Raw genomic sequence first — 20480 nt, 5'->3', positions numbered from 1 at the left:
ATATTTTATTCTTATGAATTTAATTAATTCTCATATGAAAAAATTTTAAGACTCTCAATACTTTGGTGGAGCTAGTAAAATTCTTCTCACTTTAATATTTATTTTAAAAAATTGTCACTACCATTTTCTAATCAAAATTCCATCGTTGGATATTTAAATAATTATCTTATTCTAAATTTTTAATCCATTTTTGTGAATTTAATTTTTTTATAAAATAAGTAAGTAAATTAGAGTAACAATAAAATAAAATACATAATAATTAAAGAACAAAAAGAAATTCGAAAATATACTTCGGAGGAAATTTTTTTGAGAAACTCTTTTTTCTCTGTTGGGTTTGAGCTTGATCTTGGACTTGAATGTCCAATGGCGTGGATGGCACCTAGATTGGGCCTAGAGCTTTGAGGCCCAATTTTCTTTCTCTTTTCGGCTTAGATTCAGTCTTTAACTTCATTTCCTTTCTTCTCTTCCTCTCACCGGCCGAACTCACCTCTCCATTCCTCACCACTGCCGCCATCTGCCACCGTCGCCCGGTTGTCCTTGCACGACGGCTTCTCTCCCTTTTCTTTCCTCCTTCCGAAATCTCTCTTTTTTCTCTGGATCTCCCTCTTCTTTCTCAACGCTACCCTCCCCTCGCTGCCGTCATATTGCCATCGGTGTAATTTATTTAGGTTCTGGTTGGAAGTTTTCTTTTGACAGGAGGTGAGTGGTGCAGCTGATTTTGGTGATAGTGGTTGTTGTATTCACAGGCCTTGACCTTCGGCTAGGCCTTTGATCCTTTGGCTCTCTTTTTGGTTTGTTTTCATAGGTGTTTTTGTGGTTTCTGGCTGGTAGATGTAGGATCTTTTGTTTTTATTTTTTTGGGTTATAGGTATCTCTATTTTTTAATCTTTTTTTTTTGGTTTTTTGGAAGCATCGTCTGTCTGCAATTGTGGTATGGCTTGCAAGATTTTTCTGGATTTTGGGGTTCTATGGTTATGGGACGACTTTCAGATTTGGTTTCGAAAATTTTTTTGGTTCCCCCTTTCTACTGTGATTTGAGGTTCTTATAGAATCCGATTGGCCATATTTTTGGACAGTAGGGGAGGGGATAATCTTGCCTTTTAGGCTAAGTTGGGTTGAGAGAGAGCCGGGAGTGGCTCTCGGCAGCAGAGAGGTGGCAGCCTTCTGACGGGCTGCCATGACAGTTTATTTAAGTTTTTTATTTGCGTTGATGTTCGTAAGAATTTCTGTATATTTATTGAATATGTTGCTCGCTTTTTTTTATTTTGTTTTTTCTTTTCTTTTCTAGAAGAGTTTTAATTTTTTTTGAAAGATTGACTTTTAAATGCTGTCTTGGTCTCATCTACTGTTGTAGATGATGTTTTTCATATATTGGCAGATGTGATCCCTGCATTTTTCTACATCCACTTTCCTTTTATAAATTTTTAAACATTAGCTAAAGCTTTGGGGTACCTTTTGTGCCTTTTAGTTTAATTTTAGGTATATTGCTTCTATTTTGGTGAAATATGGTATTATATATTGAGATATTTTATTTTGTGTCGGGATTTTGATACATTTTAGTTTACAATTCTTCATGCTTTTTAGCTTATTATGATGTATTATGTAGTGTTCGGATATTGCTAAACATATAAGAGTGAATTCAAGCCTGAAAGTTTATGCATATTTAAGTTGAATATGAGGACTATCTATAGTAATGGAAAGTGGAATAAGGGTGTTCTTAATAGTTTGTGATATAATTATCAATGAATCGTAATTCCTTTTTTACCAAAATACACAAAGCAACTTCTTTCCTTGTTAAATTGAAATGTTGAGTAGATTTTAGTTCACAAAAGCTTTTTCCTTAATTTATAGCAATCGGTTGGTATATTAAGTATTGATGTTGAGGTTTTTATTGCGTTTGTTTGATTAATTTATTTTACATAGTTTAATTTGACTAGTATGCAAGTGATTGATCTTGGATGTATTTTCGGGTAGAGAATAATGCATATATTTAGCAACAAATTTAGGAAAGGGGTTGAATTTGCATTTTAGCTGTATGACTCATAAGTGAAAACAAGACAATATTCTGATGAGGCAGAGGATGGTTCAATGTCTACTTTATATATGTTTTTATCATTTTAGCTTTTGAAGCTTGTGCTCAACTCCTTAATGAAATTTGAAAAACTCCTTTCTGGAATCTTCATTCTACTTTGGCTAAGGTTTTTTTGAGTTAAAACATTCCAAGAAGCAATGGGAAATTCCCTTTTATTGACCACTCATTTATCTTCATGTACTTTATGCTTTACACCATATTCACTTCATTGCATATCCTTGGCTAGGACTACATACGATAATATCAAAGTATAACAATTCACACATAAGATAGTTTGATGATCTCAAGTCTAAGGATCATTAGCGTAAGTGACACACAATAATATATTTCCATTTCAATGAACTATCAAATGTAATCTCATGTTGGGTTATGTTCAATGTATCTATGGCGTGTTTTAGAAAGAATATTAGTTCTGTAGCAGTCCATTTGAATCCAAATGAGTTTCTTTGATCACAGTTAGATTTGAGTTAACTGCTGTATAACTAATTTGTGAATCAAAGGCAAGTTTCATGTTTCCATTTGCTTCTATTCGGTAGCTGAAAGATGGAGTACTATGCCAGAAATAACCAAATGGAGTATTTTATTTTGGGTTTCTAAAGAATTTAAAGTTCTGGCTCATGTTAGGGCAAAATGGAGAATTTTGTTTAGTTTTTTTCATTAGGCTAGTGTAGGTTAAATCATCACATTTGCATGTATGTTTCCTTTTATTGTTTTTTATCTCAAAAATAATGTTGTTGTTACGATTTTTTTTTGTTTTTCCTATTAAACTTTAGTAGTTAACTTGTTTGATTTGATCCATGTTGAATAGATGAAAGAGAGGTCAAAATCTTCTTCTGCAAGCAATCTTCCACTCATCCTGGATATTGATGACTTTAAGGTAATGAACCAAACCATGGAATGGTTCAATATGTTTTGGTATTCTTAGTCAAAGATCATTGGAGCCTTTTTTATTTTGCTTGTTGAATGTCATTGAATAATTTTATGATTAATTGTTGACTGGTAGGGTGATTTTTCTTTTGATGCATTATTTGGGAACTTGGTAAATGAGCTCCTGCCGTCTTTCCAAGAAGAAGAAGCAGATACAGCAGATGGACATAGCATTGGTGGGACAGATGTTCTGCCAAATGGACATATCCGTGTCTCTTCTGATGCAACAAAATTCGCACAAGGACTCTCTGCCCCTTTATTCCCAGAAGTAGATGCTCTATTATCGCTCTTCAAGGATTCTTGCAGAGAGTTGGTTGATCTTCGAAAGCAGGTTTGTTCTCTAATTGTTGGTGATGGGATTTACAAAACCTGTAGGATGCATATTAATGTTTAAATTTTCTTGATATGGGTTGAAGATTGATGGAAAACTCTACAATCTTAAGAAAGAGGTTTCTACTCAAGATGCTAAGCACCGCAAGACACTAACTGAGGTTAGTCAGCAGAATTCCTTCAAATATTTTCTTTGAATCATATATGGAGAAAATGTCAGAAAAAATAAAGAAAAAAGAAGAAAGTGTTTCTTTCATGCCTTCCATGATTTTAAAAGAATTATTTATCTTTGTACATTTAAAACCCATTTCTCTGGAAGAATTTTTCTTTTTTTTTTTCTTAAAGAAAAGATGAATTTTAAAAGTTTTGTCTATTTTTGTTTGTGAGGGCCATATGAGAACAACTAGTGAATATTGAGATAAATGTTTCTTACTTATGTTTTAGAAGACCCTGCCGTCACATTTGTACCTTGACTTGAACAGCAACAGTATTCATTTTGCCAAAAATCAGATTGAGAACTTTTGGATCCTTCAAATTACTAGTTCTTAGATGAATGTGAATCTAATATGAGTTACCATTGGGTCATAAACTTGATTATGATTACGTCTTATTTTTATTCAGCTAGAAAAAGGTGTAGATGGCCTGTTTGACAGCTTTGCAAGATTGGATTCACGTATTTCAAGTGTTGGGCAGACTGCAGCAAAAATAGGAGATCATTTGCAGGTAAAGATTGTCCACTGTTTTGGGTAGCACTAACTATTTTTATCTGCTCCTAGTAGGTTTTCATCATGTTGGTAAATTAAATAGTTCCTTATGGCCTTTCCTAGCTGCATTTATTTGGTATTTTCTTGTCAGAGTGCAGATGCTCAGCGTGAAACTGCTAGTCAAACAATAGAGCTGATAAAGGTACTTCCACTTGGTGTATTTCGTGTCTGTTGCTTAAATTGCTTAAACACCTTGACAATTTACTCCTTTGCAGTACTTGATGGAGTTTAATAGCAGCCCAGGTGATTTAATGGAACTTTCGCCGCTATTTTCTGATGACAGCCGTGTTGCCGAGGCTGCCTCAATTGCACAGAAATTGCGTAAGATGACATCTGATTTGTAAAGCTTTAGTTATCGCACATATTCACAAGTTCTCTGAGATACCAAATGTGTATGTGAAAAGAGAGTGACTGATTGTGGTGTTATGAATTTGATATGGTAACAATTGTTCGAAATTGTTACTGGAAAACTGTGACATCTTTCAGTATAGGGAACTTATTTCCATGACTACAACATTTGCAATATGCATTTTATGCTTCTTAAAGCTTTATGAACAAATTTTACATTTCATGTTTTATTTTTGTTGATTTTAGGATCATTTGCTGAGGAGGATATTGCTAGAGCCGTGCCATCAGTTGTCGGAAGTGTAACTGCCAGCAGAGGATTAGAAGTTGCAGTTGCTAATCTTCAGGAGTATTGCAATGGTATGGTAACTTTTTTATGACACTCTTTTTGTACGAAGCCTGTGTGACTGATGAGATTGATAAAAGAGTGAATGAGTGACTTTCGGTAGATTGTAAGAAGGAAATTTTAATGAAATTATTTTGATACCTAAAAGAAATAGTTACTATGACTAAATTCTGTAAGTTGATTTTGTCATTTTGATCATTTATTGAAGCTTTGGAATTAAATTGTGAATGAAAAGAGTCCACTATATTCTGTCTTATTAATTACTTCGCCTATCCTGTAATGACAAGTGCATTAAGTCAGCCTTGTGTTTTCATCTTTTCCGTACTCTCTGTAGAACTGGAGAACAGATTGTTGGCTCGGTTTGATGCTGCATCACAGAGAAGGGAATTGTCTACCATGTCTGAATGTGCTAAAATTTTATCTCAGGTGTGAATTGTATAGTTATTGCTGTCTTTCCTCAATAAAATATCATCTCATTACCTCTATTTGGAGCAGGTTATTAAGATCTGTGAAGGAATCTTGTTAATCAATTTAGAATATTTCTGCTTATACACATGCAGTTTAACAGGGGCACCAGTGCCATGCAACATTATGTGGCAACCCGTCCAATGTTCATTGATGTGGAAGTCATGAATTCAGACACCAGATTAGTTCTTGGCAACCAGGGTTCTCAAGCTAGTCCTAGCAATGTTGCTCGTGGCCTTTCTTCATTATACAAAGAAATTACAGGTTGAGAAAGCAGTAATTATCAATGTTAATTCAAGGGCTTGAGTTCATCAACACACTTTTTGTATCTCTGTTGTTTGTCCTACAGATACTATACGCAAAGAAGCAGCCACAATTATGGCAGTATTCCCTTCTCCTAATGATGTTATGTCAATTTTAGTTCAGGTGTCTTGAAGAATCTGTCTTTTATGTGCCCATGTTGTTGCATTTTCTTAACTTATAAGCAGCACCATTCTGTATACTGGTGTTGTAATCATGACTTGTTTCCTATGTAATATGCAGCGAGTTTTGGAGCAGCGAGTTACTACTCTTTTGGACAAATTATTATCAAAGCCATCTCTTGTGAATCCCCCTCCCATTGAGGAAGGTGGACTTTTATTGGTAAGTAAACATATAGAGGATGCATTCATTTTTCCTTATCTAAAAATTATAAGTGACTGATAGTGACTTTACTTGCATTTCACTTGAGGCTTCAGTATCTGAGAATGCTAGCTGTAGCATATGAGAAGACTCAGGAACTTGCTAGAGATCTAAGAGCCGTTGGATGTGGTGATTTGGATGTTGAAGGTAACAATATGACAATAGCTCCTTTGCAAAGCCCATTGTAGTTCTCTTAATGGGATAATGTCACATTTTGGCCCTATAGTGTAGGAAACTGTGTAATATGGTACATGCATTAGAAAAGAAAATTCAATGTGGTGCCTAACTTTTATTACGTCTATCAATGAGCCTCAATATCTAACTCCGATAAGAAACTCTATATGTCTATAGGCCAATCAAAATGTGTTACATGGCCAAACAAATGCCATGTTACTTAATGATTCATGACACACTTGATCAATATTTTTTTTTTTGACAAATAAATTTTTTTTATTAAATTATGTTTTTTAAAAAATAAAAAAATGAATTTATGTTTTTTGAAAAATAAGAATCTTTTTTTCTTTTTCCTTTCCTTCTCTCTCCTCTCTTTCCTTTCTCTCCTGACCTTGTTTTAAGCCAAATTCGACCATTAACCAATCGGATTTGGACAATTGACTGGTGATTTGCTTTGGTTGGTCTACTACGGCAGATGATTGGCTTGATTCAACCATAGGATTGGGGGCTAGGAGAGAAAAGGAGAGAAAAAACAGAGGAAAAAGAAACTTTTTAATTTTTTTTAAAAAATAAAAAATATATATTTTTAATTTTTTTTTTGTTTCTTTTATCTTTTAAAACCTAAAAGTTTTTCTTTTCCAAATTTTGTTCTTTTTAACCTTTCACATGGTTAATTCAATAATTTTTGAAGTGGTTGCCATGTGTGTGCTTTGTGGTAGCCACTGGTGCACTTTGAAATGGTCCCATTGAGTGATATGGCATTTTTCTTGGCACATGTTGCATTTTGGTTGGTCCAAAGCAAACTTAACGGGGTTTGTTAAGGTGTCACGGATGGGGGTAGATTGATATATGGAATTAAGTCTGGGTGTCACGTTGAACTACTTTTTTAGTACAGGTACTACATTAGACATTTTTCTAAGCTATAGGGGTTAAAGGGGATGCTATCTCTTTCCTTTATCTTTTTAAATAGTTATTCAAATTGGATTTAATTAATTCTAGTAGATGGTTGAATACGGTCATTGCATTGCTGATGGCATTAAAGAAAAAATAGTGAGAGGTGATGAATTATGGTTGTGTTGGATGAATTGGAAAAATTAAATCAAATCTACAATATAGCATTTTAATGAAAAATGATGTGACATGAGGTTGTCCTAACTCACAAAGCCTGTTTTGGACTTGATCTATGTTGTAGAGTTTGGAATATCTGATTCTATCATATGAATTTTTTTTATCTTGATAAGCAACTATTTTGTTAAATTTATCAGAAAATATGGCTATCGACATATATTTTAATATTATAGATTGTAGTGGAAAAATTCTAACTGTTTATTACCAGAAAACAGTGTTAAGTGGACTCAAACAAAATTGCTTTTGAATAATTTATTCACCTTTTATGCCGTAATCACAAAATTACTTTATTGTTACAGGTCTCACAGAGTCTCTGTTTTCTGTTCACAAGGATGAATATCCTGAACATGAGCAAGCGTCTCTTAGACAACTATATCAAGCAAAGGTTTGCAAATTGCTTTACCTTTTCCTCAAAGTTTCAATCCTTGATTTGCTTCATTGTTGCTGCTTGTAACATCTGTGATACTTTGCAGTTGGAAGAACTGCGTGCTGAAAGCCAGAAAGTTTCTGAGTCAAGTGGAACAATAGGACGCTCTAAAGGGGCTTCAGTGGCTTCTTCTCATCAGCCGATATCTGTTGCAGTTGTGACAGAGTTTGTACGGTGGAATGAAGAAGCAATATCTAGATGCACTTTGTTTTCTTCTCAGGTAATAATTTATCTGCCAATTGATGCTATGCTATGTTACTTGTGTACAATTTTTGAGCAAGTCAAGAGACACTGTAGAAAATACTGGGTTGAGAAAAAAATCGAGGCTTTGAGATGTTCCATTAATTATTACCTGTATTGTTCTGGAAATTGTCTAAATTTCAGCCTTCCAGTGGGTTACCATCTTTCCGAAGATGCATGATTGAGCTAATTTGTTTTTTCAAAAGTTCTGAAATATTGCAATGCAGAGGCCTTAACTGCCGATTATTGGTGTATGACAAATAAGTTATAGCTAAAGTAACATGATTCATATATAAAACTTAAGCATGCATTTGAAACAGAATGTTAGCAACAGTTGTAAAAAGAAGCAAAGGATGGGTAGACTAAAAGAATGCAGATATTATGGCATAAAATGTGATCAATTACTAATGACTTGCACTATGTCTTGGACAGCCTGCTACGCTTGCAGCCAATGTAAAAGCAGTGTTTACTTGCCTACTGGACCAAGTAAGTTGGTTGATTAAACTCGTAGATTGTCTGGATTTCTTTCGTGGATACTTAATTAGTCAAAATGTTTCAGGTCAGCCAGTATATAACAGATGGACTTGAACGGGCTAGAGATAACCTGACTGAAGCTGCGGCCTTGAGGGAAAGGTTTGTGCTAGGCACAAACCTTAGTAGAAGGGTGGCTGCTGCAGCTGCTTCTGCGGTAAATACCTGATTATGTTTTATTTTGTGCATTCTATATTTCAATTTAACCAAAAAATAATGGAAATAAGGTGGTTAATTACCTCATATACAGGCAGAAGCTGCTGCTGCTGCTGGTGAAAGCAGTTTCAGATCGTTCATGGTTGCTGTACAACGTTGTGGCAGCAGTGTGGCCATAGTTCAGCAGGTATGTTGGGTTTCATTGTTGTTCTTATAGTAAAGTTAGAGGTGGAAGAATGTTCTGATATTATGAAGATTTAAATCAATCTTACCTGTAATGTGCAGTACTTTGCAAATTCTATATCTCGGCTCTTATTGCCTGTTGATGGTGCTCATGCTGCTTCTTGTGAAGAAATGGCCACAGCAATGTCTAGTGCAGAGGGTGCTGCTTATAAAGGCCTTCAGCAATGCATTGAAACTGTGATGGCCGAGGTCAGTTGCTCACTTCCAGTCTCTTCTAATATTTTGATTCTTCTGGACAATAGCATGGGGGATAATTATCGGATATGGGTATTTTCAAAATTTTCCAAGTTTTTCCTTATATTTGGAGGGGTTGGACCTCCATACCCATGTCTGTTGGATGTGTTCAACTTCAAGGAAAACGAAATATTGAAGCAGTGTAGCTCTATACAGTGCCTAAAGATTTGAGTCTCATTATATTTCTTTATTATCGTTCAATTCTTCTTTTCCCAACCCATTACGTGGTGCTTATTTATTCAGCTCTATTTTTTTTGCCAAGCTTATAGATGTTACTTGCTTATTTGTTCTTTTTAGATTTCTTAATTATCAGTGACTATATATTGGTGAAACTTCTGTACAGGTTGAACGGCTATTATCAGCTGAACAAAAGGCAACAGATTACCGCTCACCTGATGATGGAATGGCTCCTGATCATCGTCCCACAAATGCTTGCACAAGGTTTGTCCTTCTAGTCAACTTTTGTGGGGTCATTTGAAACCATATTGATGTGAAGTTGATTGGTTTGGAAACATTAGAAATGATCCAAGTCCTTTTCCTATATTGTTTTGCAATTTGTCATAGCTTCACTTTTTGTTACTTGTTAATCAAAATAATACATTCAGTTTCAATGTCTCCTGATACAGTTGCTCTCTCCTTTAATAATGCTGCTGTTGTTGAAGCAAAATATTTGATTTATTTATCTTTTGTCTTCTTTTCCTTGTATAGAGTTGTTGCTTATCTTTCTCGGGTCCTTGAGGCTGCATTCACTGCACTAGAGGGTCTTAACAAACAAGCATTCCTGACTGAACTGGTATGATTCTTATCATTTTATATTCCCTTGTTTATTTATGTACATGGTTCCAAGACTTTTGAGTCTACTAAATTGCTCTATGTACAAACAAGCTTGTTTGCATGGTATAAGCAAGAAATCCATGCATTTATAAAATTTGGTGGTTTTATAGTTTATCTGATACGAGGATGCTTTCACATTAAGAAATTTCTTAAACCAATTTCACACAAACTCAATATCTCCTCGTTCACCTGTCCATTTTGAAACAGTTTGTTAAGCAATGTTTCCCTTGATAATTTTCAACAATTTTTGTTTTTGGGTATGTGATATCATTTCCTTTTTTTCTTTTATTATTTTTCCTATTTCCATATGTACTGTTTTGTTAAGTGATTATACCATATTTTGAAAGGGGAAATTGCTGATCCTGTGTCATTTCAGGGAAACCGCTTGCACAAAGGACTACTTATTCATTGGCAGAAGTTCACTTTTAATCCTAGGTATTTTGACTTGTTCTAATGTCTCAATTGCCTGCTATTAACAGTGAAATAGCAACAGTGATATGTATGGTTGTGACTTGTTTCTGATCGAGGGAGGGCCTCTGATGTAGTTGGTCTCATGTATACTGCAGAAAAACTTGTAGAACATGTAGTACATTAACTTTGTTTGCCTGTGTCATTTGAATCTAGTATGCACTGATTTGCAGCGGAGGACTTCGCCTGAAGCGTGATATAACTGAGTATGGAGAATTTGTGCGTAGTTTTAATGCTCCTTCTGTTGATGAGAAATTTGAACTCCTTGGCATGTAAGTTATTGAATTCATAAAATCACTGGGCCTCTATTTTCTCATTTGAACCACTATTTTACTGATCAACCACTGGTCTCCAGCTTGGCCAATGTCTTCATTGTTGCTCCTGAAAGTCTCTCCACTTTGTTTGAGGGTACCCCTAGCATCCGGAAAGATGCACAAAGGTATTGTTCATATTATTGATCTTGTTTTATGCCGGTTATACTCTATGATTGATGCTTATTTTTCTGCAGCGCATTAGGATCAGTTGTAAGTCTTGTTAAACATTTGCACTCAAAATGCATCTTGAGAAACCTTAACTAAGTAATGAATAGTTCTTAAATAAGGCTTCATTTGGTTTATACTTTCATTTTTTTGTTGTTTGCTTATTTTGCAGAACATAAATAGAAAGAACAAAGCAAAAAATTAGGGGTCTCTTTGGTAACCAGATATTAACTTGCTGGGAAAAACAATTATTTGTGAAAAACATTTTACTGGAAAATTTAGTAATTTTTGTTTGGACAAACTGAGGAAAATATTTTCTGTTGTTTGGATCACTTTTAAAGAATATTTTCCATTCTCATCTTCAAATATTTTCCACCATGACACCATAAAAATATCAAAATTCATCAATTATGCAAGACATCCAAAACATGTTTTTCAACATTAAAAATATTATATATAAATAATAAAATAACTAAAAACATTCACAAAAATTATCATTATACAAATATTTATCCTAGATAATAAAGGCATCCTACATATATAATAATTAAAATCATTCTACAAATATTCATCTTACATAATAAAAGCTTCCTAAATATTTAATAAAAATCACCCTACCCAAGGCAACAAAAACTTGTCTCCAAGACCAAAATACACCCACTGAACATTATCATTTTTTCACCAAACAATTTGCCATCCTCAACTCATAAAATTCATATTTTCAATAATAGTTTTAACAAAAAATTACAAATATTATTTTCAATTATGTTTAGAATTCTTGAGTTCTGGCTAGATGTGCAATAAAAAAATTACAAAAGACGTAATCATTTGTTTACTATAAAAAATAGAAAATCTTAAGACTCCACTTCAAGAAGATATAATATGTTTTTCAGATGATTTTGCACATTCCAATTTGCTTCATTTTCTTGTCCAATAGCATGTTCATGTCTTGCGTAGCGAAGTCCCATGTTCTGGATTTGCAGCAGCACCAAGAATGGCCAAAAACCTAGATTTAAGAACAGCATCTTGTTCTTGCTCTTTCTTTTTCTTGCCCATAAAAACACCAATTAGATATGAGAAGGTGAAGAATTTTTTTTTGGAAAAGATCTTCATCCTTAACCTCAATGCAAAACAAAAAATTAGATAACACAAACACAGAACCGTTTTCACACAGGAACTCAGCTCATCTCTCACCCACCAAAAAAGTTAGCCATCATTAACAAAATCAGTTATATTGGCAGTGCAATTAGTGAAAATGTTGAACGGTACTTCCCATATTCTTTTACCTAAATATGAAAGGAACATTCAAGAGAAAGGGCGTCTTTTTTTTTCATTGATTTGTACCTTGTCCATGTGGATCAGTCCATCTATGTTTGTGTTTGCCTGTTCTAATGTGAATTTAGATATTGGTGCTCAATGGGTTTTTCTCCATTGTGGTTGCTAATTTTGATTTGAGTCCCAATTCAGGTTTATTCAGCTTAGGGAGGACTACAAGAGTGCAAAACTTGCGTCAAGACTTAGCTCTTTATGGTCAAGTTCTAGTTGATCTAGAGGTGGCATGCTGATATGCTGTATAGGTTCCTGGACGTTATTTCAAGCATTTTCCTTGTGGCTAACGCCTAGGTTGCCCAATTTTGGGCCACAAATACCAAGTCAAAAGCTGGTGGTGTGGATAATAAGCTCATTGTTGAACTAAAAATTGAGGACATTAGATTTTCTTTTCTACAATATGTTTGTAGTTTTTGATATGGCTTTCGTTTTACTAGTTAGATTATTTTCAATTTTCTCTTTGAATTTTCAATAAGCAAAGATCCAATGTCCCGGTTTGTCAGTAAATGGTAACCTTTGATTGGTGGATGACAACATTTAAGGCTTAATCTCGGTACATTTTTGCCCTGAACTTGAAACGTAAGAATACATATTGCACGTATGTGGTTGATTTGAAATTGATTCTTAATGAGATGAAGCTTATTTTGAGGGTTATTTCTATTATTGCATTTAGGGCTCTCTATATGTGCTGTAAGAAAGTCTATTCGGCGTAGTTTTGTATGAGACAGGCTGTGGATCATATGCTACCCAAAATCGCACCATTAAAAATTGTCTTTGTTGTAAAGGGTGTCTGGATTGTTTTGTATTTGGACAACAATATTTACGTTGAAATTTGGACTTCAAAGGGGCAATTTGAAGAGAAAATAAAGGTGGAATTTATTATTGAATTTTTTAAAATTTTAAGATTTTTAATTTGATTGAATTAAAGTACATATTCTGAAATGGACATTAGAACAAATTTGGTGTCCAATACGTAAATATAATATATTATCTCTAAAGTTTATTATCTATTATCACATAAAATAGATAAAGTAATTCAGAAATAGGAAGTCAAGTGTTATCACGTGAAGCAGCGAAAATAGTCCAGAAGTAAAAAAGTTACATCACCGCAAGGTGAAAATGAAAGTAGCCCTAAAACGAGTAGTAACATTCTTGAATCAATTTTTCATCATTAAGGAGCCTGTTCTCCCATCATTAGTGGGAGTGATCCCATTTTGAAGAAGGCGACTTCATTCAAGGAGGTTCTCATTGGGGAAGTGAGAAATGGTAATGATATTCGAACTGTTGAGAAAAAATCATGTCGCTCTGATGTTGAGCCTCTTAAGACTTTTCGGGCTCCTGCTGTCGATAAAAATTGGATGATAATATGTGTAAAATCATGGTTCTACTGTCTAATTTGGAATGGGTTGACAAATTGGCTATTGGCAACCTGAAAAAATTGTGTACTAAGAAACACTTTAAACGGAGGATAATCGAGGAAAAACCATGTTGAAGTGAGAGGATTTGAGAGAATATAGGAGAGGGTGCCGCGGGTTTGGGAAAAAAAAATGTACGGGCAGCAACTTAAAACAGGTCATCTATCGATAGATTGCCGGTATCTAATGATAGATAGAGGGAACATTTTTATTTTTGGTTACTGACTTCTATCTATCAATAGATTCCCTCGATCTATCAATAGATGGAGCAAGCACAGATTTTTTAGTTTTGGCTACTGACTTCTATCTATTGATAGATATGAAGGATTTATAGATAGGCCATGAAGATTTTAATTTTGGTCTCTAGAAGTTATCTATCGATAGATGTTTTTAGGTGGCCTTGAAAAAACAGAGTTTTGACTTTTAAAAATGTGCAAGAAGTCCAAAATTGAGTTTTTTTTTTTTTTTTTTTTATCAAGGATGAGTGCATAACTTGTGCAAAAACATTTGAAGCAATATGTGGACCTAGTGCAAGTGAATTTTTGACGAAATCATGAGTTTGGAAAGAAAATTTGCTTCCTCAACACCTTTTCCACATACTTCAAGAATTAGATGGCCATGGCATGAATGCATATGAATGTATATTTGTGTGTGTCTATATATATATATATATATATATATATATATATATATATAATTGAATGACAATCAGACATGAGATATCAATGGACATGTGGGTTGGTGTATGCACAAGTAAGAGTCAAGTATCATGCATGATTTCATTACAAACATTATCCTTAAATGGAAGCAAGATAGACATAAAACACTATCCATTCTTAAGGCAATATGGGAACAAGAAGTAGACTTATACATGCTTGTCACATCTAACATTATGCAAAAACTTTAATAAGAGGTAGCTACCAGTCAAAGAATTTTTTTTTAAAGATGGATTTATAAGACTTAATTCACTTCTGATTTTACAAAATTGTTCCTTATCAAGTGCTTTTGTGAAGATGTCAGCCAATTGATCTTTTGTACCTATATATTCAAGAACAATATCTCCTCTTCGAAAATGATCTTTAATAAAATGATGACTTATTTCTATATGTTTAGCCCTGGAGTGATGGATGGGATTTTTTGTGAGATTTATGATACTAGTATTGTCACATTTTATGGGAATTCTTTTCATTAGTAGTCCATAATCTTCCAATTGTTGCTTCATCCATAACACTTAAGCACAATAAATTTCTACAGCCACATATTCAGCTTTGGTAGTAGATTGAGGTACATTATTTTGTTTCTTTGAGAACCACGAGATCAACAAACTACCTAAAAATTAACATGTAACGGATGCACTCTTTCTATGTATTTTACATCCACCAAAGTTGGCATTCGAGTATGAGTGGAGATCGAACATGGAACTCCTTGGATACCATATTCCTAGATTAAATGTGTCTTTTAATTATCTAAAAATTCTTTTGATAGCACTTAAGTGTGGTTTTCTAGGAGATGATTGAAACCTAGCACAAAGGCCTACACTAAAACTTATGTCTGATCTACTAGTAGTGAGATAAAGCAAAGAGCCAATCATAAATCTATAGAGCTTCTGATCAACGGGTGTAGCTTTTTCATCCTTGTAAAGCATTGTTGAGGTGCTCATTGGTGTGTGGTATTTCTTATGCCTTCCATGCCAAACTTCCTAAGCATGTCTTTTGTGTATTTGGCTTGACTTATGAATGTGCCATCTTTTTGTTTGATTTGCAATCCAAGAAAATAATTTAGCTCGCCTATCATGCTCATTTCAAATTCTCCTTGCATAGTCTTAGCAAACTCTTGACAAAAAAGCTCATTAGTGGCACCAAAAATAATATCATCAATATAAACTTGCACAATTAAGATGTCTTTCCTTTACTTTTGATGAAGAAAGTTTTATCAACATTCCCTCTATTAAAATCAGTTTTAATTAAGAATTTTGACAATATTTCATAACAAGCTCTAGGAGCTTGCTTTAACCATACAAATGTTTTTTTAATTTAAAAACATGATTCGAAAAAGTTGGAGTTTTAAATTCAAGAGGTTGCTCAACATATACTTCCTCACTATTTAGTCTATTAAGAAAGGCATTGTTAACATCCATTTGATATAGCTTAAAGTTCATATAGTATGCAAAGACTAAAAACATTCTAATTGCCTCTAGTCTAACTACCGGAGCATAAGTTTCATCATAATCTATTCCTTCTTCTTGACTATATCCTTTCGCAACTAACCTAGCCATATTTCTAATTATGGCTCCAATTTCATCCATTTTGTTCCTAAAGACCCATTTAATACCTACAATTGGATAGTCACTTGGCCTAGGAACTAGCTCCCACACTTGACACTGTTCAAATTGATTCGATTCTTTTTGCATAGCTAGTATTCAATGGTCATCATCTAAAGCTTTATCAATGTTCTTAGGTTCAATTTGTGAGATAAAAGCAACATAGTCATAAACATTTTGAACTTTAGCTCTATTTCTTACCCCTTGATTAGGATCACTAATGATTTTTCTTTCATCAACCTCTTTTCTTACCATTGGATAACTAGGCTCACCTTCTTCAACAATTTGTTCAATTTTTTGCTTTTCTTTTTATGGTGCCTCTTCATTTACTTTGGATCCTTCAATATTGAGATCAAGCTTTTCAATTTGCTTTTCAAGGATACCTACATCATCATCATAGTTATCCTTTCTAGGAAGAGGGTTAGAATCATCAAATAATACATGAATAGATTCTTCAACAACTAATGTCCTCTTATTAAACACTCTATAGGCTTTAGAAGTCAAAGAGTATTCTAGAAAAATTCCTTCATCACTTTGAGCATCAAATTTACCAAGGTTATCCTTTCCATTGTTTAATACATAACATTTACAACCAAATGGATAAAAGTAAGCAATGTTAGGTTTCTTCCCCTTGTAAAGTTCATAGGGAGTTTTTTTTAAGGTTGGCCTAACCATTACTCTATTTACAATATAACAAGAAGTATTAACAGCTTTGACCCAAAAAATCTAGTTAAATTATTTTCAAATAGCATGGTTTTGGCCATCTCTTCTAGAGTCCTAATTTTTCTTTCCACTACTCCATTTTGTTATGGAGTTGTAGGGGCTAAAAAGTTATGAGTATACCCATTTTCATCACAAAGTTGTTTAAAGCCTAGGTTCTCAAATTGTTTTCCATGGTCACTACTAACATTTGTTATTTTGTATCCTTTCTCATTTTCAACTTTTTGCAGAAAGAAGTGAATATTTTTAAAATTTTATCTTTGAGAGCATAAAAGAAAACTCGAGAGAACCTAGTATAGTCATCCATAATTACTAAACCATAATTCTTTCCACCTACGTTAGTAGTTCTAATTGTTCCAAAAAGATCTATGTCAAGTAATTATAAGGTTCTAATGGTAGTTACATCCAATGTGGATTTAAATGAACTTCTCCTATGTTTGCCTTCAGCACAAGCATCACAAAATTGATCATTTTCAAAATTTAGCTTAGGGAACCTTATTACAAGATCTAGAAATAGTAATTTTGAAATTGTGTTCATGCTAGCATGTCCTAATTTCCTATGCTATAGCCAACTATCTTTATTCTTTTTAGCCATAAAACATACATTGTTAGAAGATAAATCATCCAAGACAATGACAGTTTGTGTAACTAATAACTAATTGTAAATAATTAATTGTTGGCTCCATAAGTTTTTAATGATAACAAAACATTCCCATTCATTAATGTCTAACTACTACTTGAGTGTGCGGGATAAAAATATATGTAAATAATAAATTAATGACTAGAAAGAAAACATGAATACTTGTCAAAATAAAGAGTTACAAATGAGCTACAAACAGAAGTCTTTTAGTCAAATAACCAAAGGAGTTAGTCAGCTAAAGTCCAAAAGCAAAATTGACTGCTTTAAAGATAGTAAGCTCTTAATCAGTTTTTTTTTTAATGCTGAAATTATGCGCAGGGCCCAGCTACCCTGTTAATTTTATTAATTACCCAATATAAAGTCCAAAGGAGGGGGACATGAACTGAACCTCCAAGTTACATGAGCATAAGAAATTTTCGGAGATGCATCTAGAGTAATAAAATTTGAAACCGAAAATGTACTTTACGATGCCTAAAATTTAATGCACTAGAAATACCTCTCACGTTCCCAACTAGCTGCAAAGTTCACCGAGATGTCATCTTCATTCGAGTCCTCATCATTTTCCCACATGTCCACGGCTTTGTCTGAGGCTAAACTTAATATTTTATCAATTGAAACTTCAGTGTCTGAATGTCTTCTACGCTGTACCCTAGGATGAATCTCGATTTCTGTGTATTTTGTTTCGGAGAAAGAGGGAACAGAAGGAACATCACTTAGTTCTTTATTGTGCATGCACTTACCCGAGGCAAACTCCAAATTTGGAGGATTTTCAGCATAGGCTTCCAATTTGTCACGTGAGCATGTCTCTGATGAAATAACCCGAATATGTCCATTTGCACCCTTTATCTGACATGCGCTCGGTCCCACTATTAGGCTATATTCACCACTGCCTTCAGCCATGTCAACTGTCATATTCTAACCTCCCGATCCATTTTCTATTGTTTTCTGTCCATCCCTTTCCATCAAGTCCTCTGAATCGTTCTGGTCCCCGAACCCACTAACTATCATCCTCTAGCTATTCCCATGCTCTAAGTTTCCAACACCCGTGGCATCAGTGTCTTAATCGGTTAAAATCATATTTAACTAATTAACGGAGTAAAGCAGATTGCGAGACAAATAAGACTTAATTGACTAAAAAGTATGATTAGCTAGCTAAAAAATCACGATAAAAAATTTGATTGTAAGACAAAAAAGACTTAATCAACTAAGAAGAATGGTTAGCCAGTTAAAAGCTCACAATAAAAAATTTGATTGCGAGACAAAAAAGACTTAATCGACTAAGAAGAATGATTAGCCAACTAAAAGCTCACTATCTTAGAATTTGAATTTGAATGTCTGAAGACAAACTAACAGACTCTAAAATATTTTCAATGGTCTAAAGTTGTCAACATCCATTAGAGTTGATTTTTCAAGTATAAAAGACATCTCTAACGGCTAAAAAATGTATGAGATGCTTCCAAGGACAAAAAGAGCCTAAAAATAGCAAAAATCCTCTCAATCTTTCTTGCACTTCACTCAAATCTTTGTAATAGAGCTTAGCACTTCATCTTATACCATTCAGATCAGGTTAGTGGTCATAGGTACTTCTTCATATTTGTATTCCTTGATTACTTAGAGTGTGCATGCACTCTAAGGGGACTAATCAAGCTTGGTTTAGCTTGATTGTTATTGTAGGTTTTAACTAAGTCTTAGAAAAGTTAGTTTTGGGTTTTGGTTGATCCTGAGAAAAACCATTATTAAATGTTGTGACTAAGCCTGTGAAAAGCCATTTTGGGTTTTGGTTGATCCCGTGAAAAACCATTGTTAAAAGTTGTGGTTGAGCCTATGAAAAGCCATTGTAAAAGCTTGGTGGAAGCTTGGAAATTTCACAGATTCTAGTGATTTGGTTTAAAATCCTCGATTGGAAGATCAAGGTAGTGGATGTAAGTCAAAGAGACTAAACCACTATAAATCTTTGAGCATTGTCTACCTTCTTTTATTTTTCATTTCACTCTTCTTTAAACCATTCTTTCATCAGGCATTTAACTTCTCATTATTGACCTTCAACTAGCTTCTAATTAGAAATTAAGCTTAGTGACATCCAGAAAATGCTATTCACCCCTTCTAGCACACATTTTTGGGACCAACAAGTGGTTTTAAAGCCTAACCCTCATTCTTAAGGCTTAACATCCTAAAGGAAGATCCAAATGGCTTTTCAAAAATATGTTGTTGCTGAGGGATAGTCCACAAACAGTTCACCTTTGTTTGATGGATCGAACTACCCTTATTGGAGCACTAGAATGTCTATTTACATAAGAGCAATAGATTATGAAATATGGGATGTCATCATTGATGGACCTTATATCCCCTCGACCCTAAATGTTGTGACCAATGAAAGGATTCCTAAACCAATAGCTGAATAGACTGAAGCTGAAACCAAAAAGGTTCAAATAAGCTTTAAAGCAATAAATACTCTACATTGTGCCTTGACTTCCACAGAATTTAACAAAGTGTCAAGTTGTACTACTTTCAAACAAGTTTGGGACAAACTTAGAATCATTCATGAAGGGACTTCACAAGTCAAGGAGTCCAAAATTGCTTTCTTAACCCACAATTGTGAAATGTTCAAGATGGAATCTGGTGAAAATATCACTAGTATGCTTGATAGGTTTACTAGCATCACCAATAAACTTAGTCAGTTACGTAAGCCAATCCCTGAACATGAACTTGCCAAAAAACTTCTTATAAGCCTACCCAAAAATTAAAAGCCAAAAGTGACTATTATTCGAGAGGCTAAGAACTTAAATGTCATCACTCTTGATGAAATCTGTGGCTCTCTTCTCACTCATGAGCTGGAGCTTAAAGAAAAAGAAGAAGAAGACATGAGAGAAGCCAAAGAAAAGAAGAAAAACATTACTTTAAAAGCAAGCACTCTTGAAGAAGAATTAGATAATTTATCATGTGATGATGATGAAGAGTTGGCCACGGTAGTTAGAAGATTTAGAAAACTTATGGGATAAAGGGATTGAAGACTGGCTAAGAAAAGCTACAAAAGAGATTAAAGTTCTTCATGGAAGATCAGAAATAAAAATGAATCTAACAAAAAAGAAGATATTATATGTTTTGAGTGCAAGCAACTTGGACACTTCAGATCGGAATGCCCTTTGCTGAAGGAGAAAACTCCCAAGAAAAATAAAAAATCAAAGAAAGCTA

General features: G+C 34.0%; 1 protein-coding gene across 2 annotated transcripts; it reads left to right on the top strand.

Annotated features, from left to right (window-relative positions):
• The first annotated feature begins 450 nt into the window (after positions 1-450).
• On the top strand, positions 451-12847 carry LOC18595037 (exocyst complex component SEC10b-like). Of its 2 annotated transcripts, XM_018123639.2 has the most exons (25): positions 452-699; positions 2901-2969; positions 3096-3350; positions 3436-3510; positions 3971-4072; positions 4205-4255; positions 4329-4434; positions 4708-4818; positions 5139-5230; positions 5365-5533; positions 5619-5695; positions 5813-5911; positions 6007-6097; positions 7552-7637; positions 7726-7899; positions 8352-8405; positions 8479-8607; positions 8701-8793; positions 8892-9038; positions 9427-9524; positions 9792-9876; positions 10294-10352; positions 10559-10657; positions 10741-10824; positions 12332-12847. In XM_018123639.2, the coding sequence occupies exons 2-25, from the start codon at positions 2901-2903 to the stop codon at positions 12408-12410; spliced, it is 2484 nt and encodes an 827-aa protein (XP_017979128.1). In that variant the 5' UTR covers positions 452-699; the 3' UTR covers positions 12411-12847. The 2 variants fall into 2 exon arrangements, with proteins under 2 accessions (XP_088663575.1, XP_017979128.1); XM_088807449.1 differs by lacking the exons at positions 10741-10824; positions 12332-12847 and having other exon boundaries at positions 451-699; positions 10542-10657.
• Positions 12848-20480: the final 7633 nt, after the last annotated feature.

This window comes from Theobroma cacao, chromosome 6, assembly GCF_053813885.1.
Source record: "Theobroma cacao isolate CCN51 chromosome 6, ASM5381388v1, whole genome shotgun sequence".
Lineage (NCBI taxonomy): Eukaryota > Viridiplantae > Streptophyta > Magnoliopsida > Malvales > Malvaceae > Theobroma > Theobroma cacao.
This window is presented reverse-complemented; position numbering and strand designations above follow the sequence as displayed.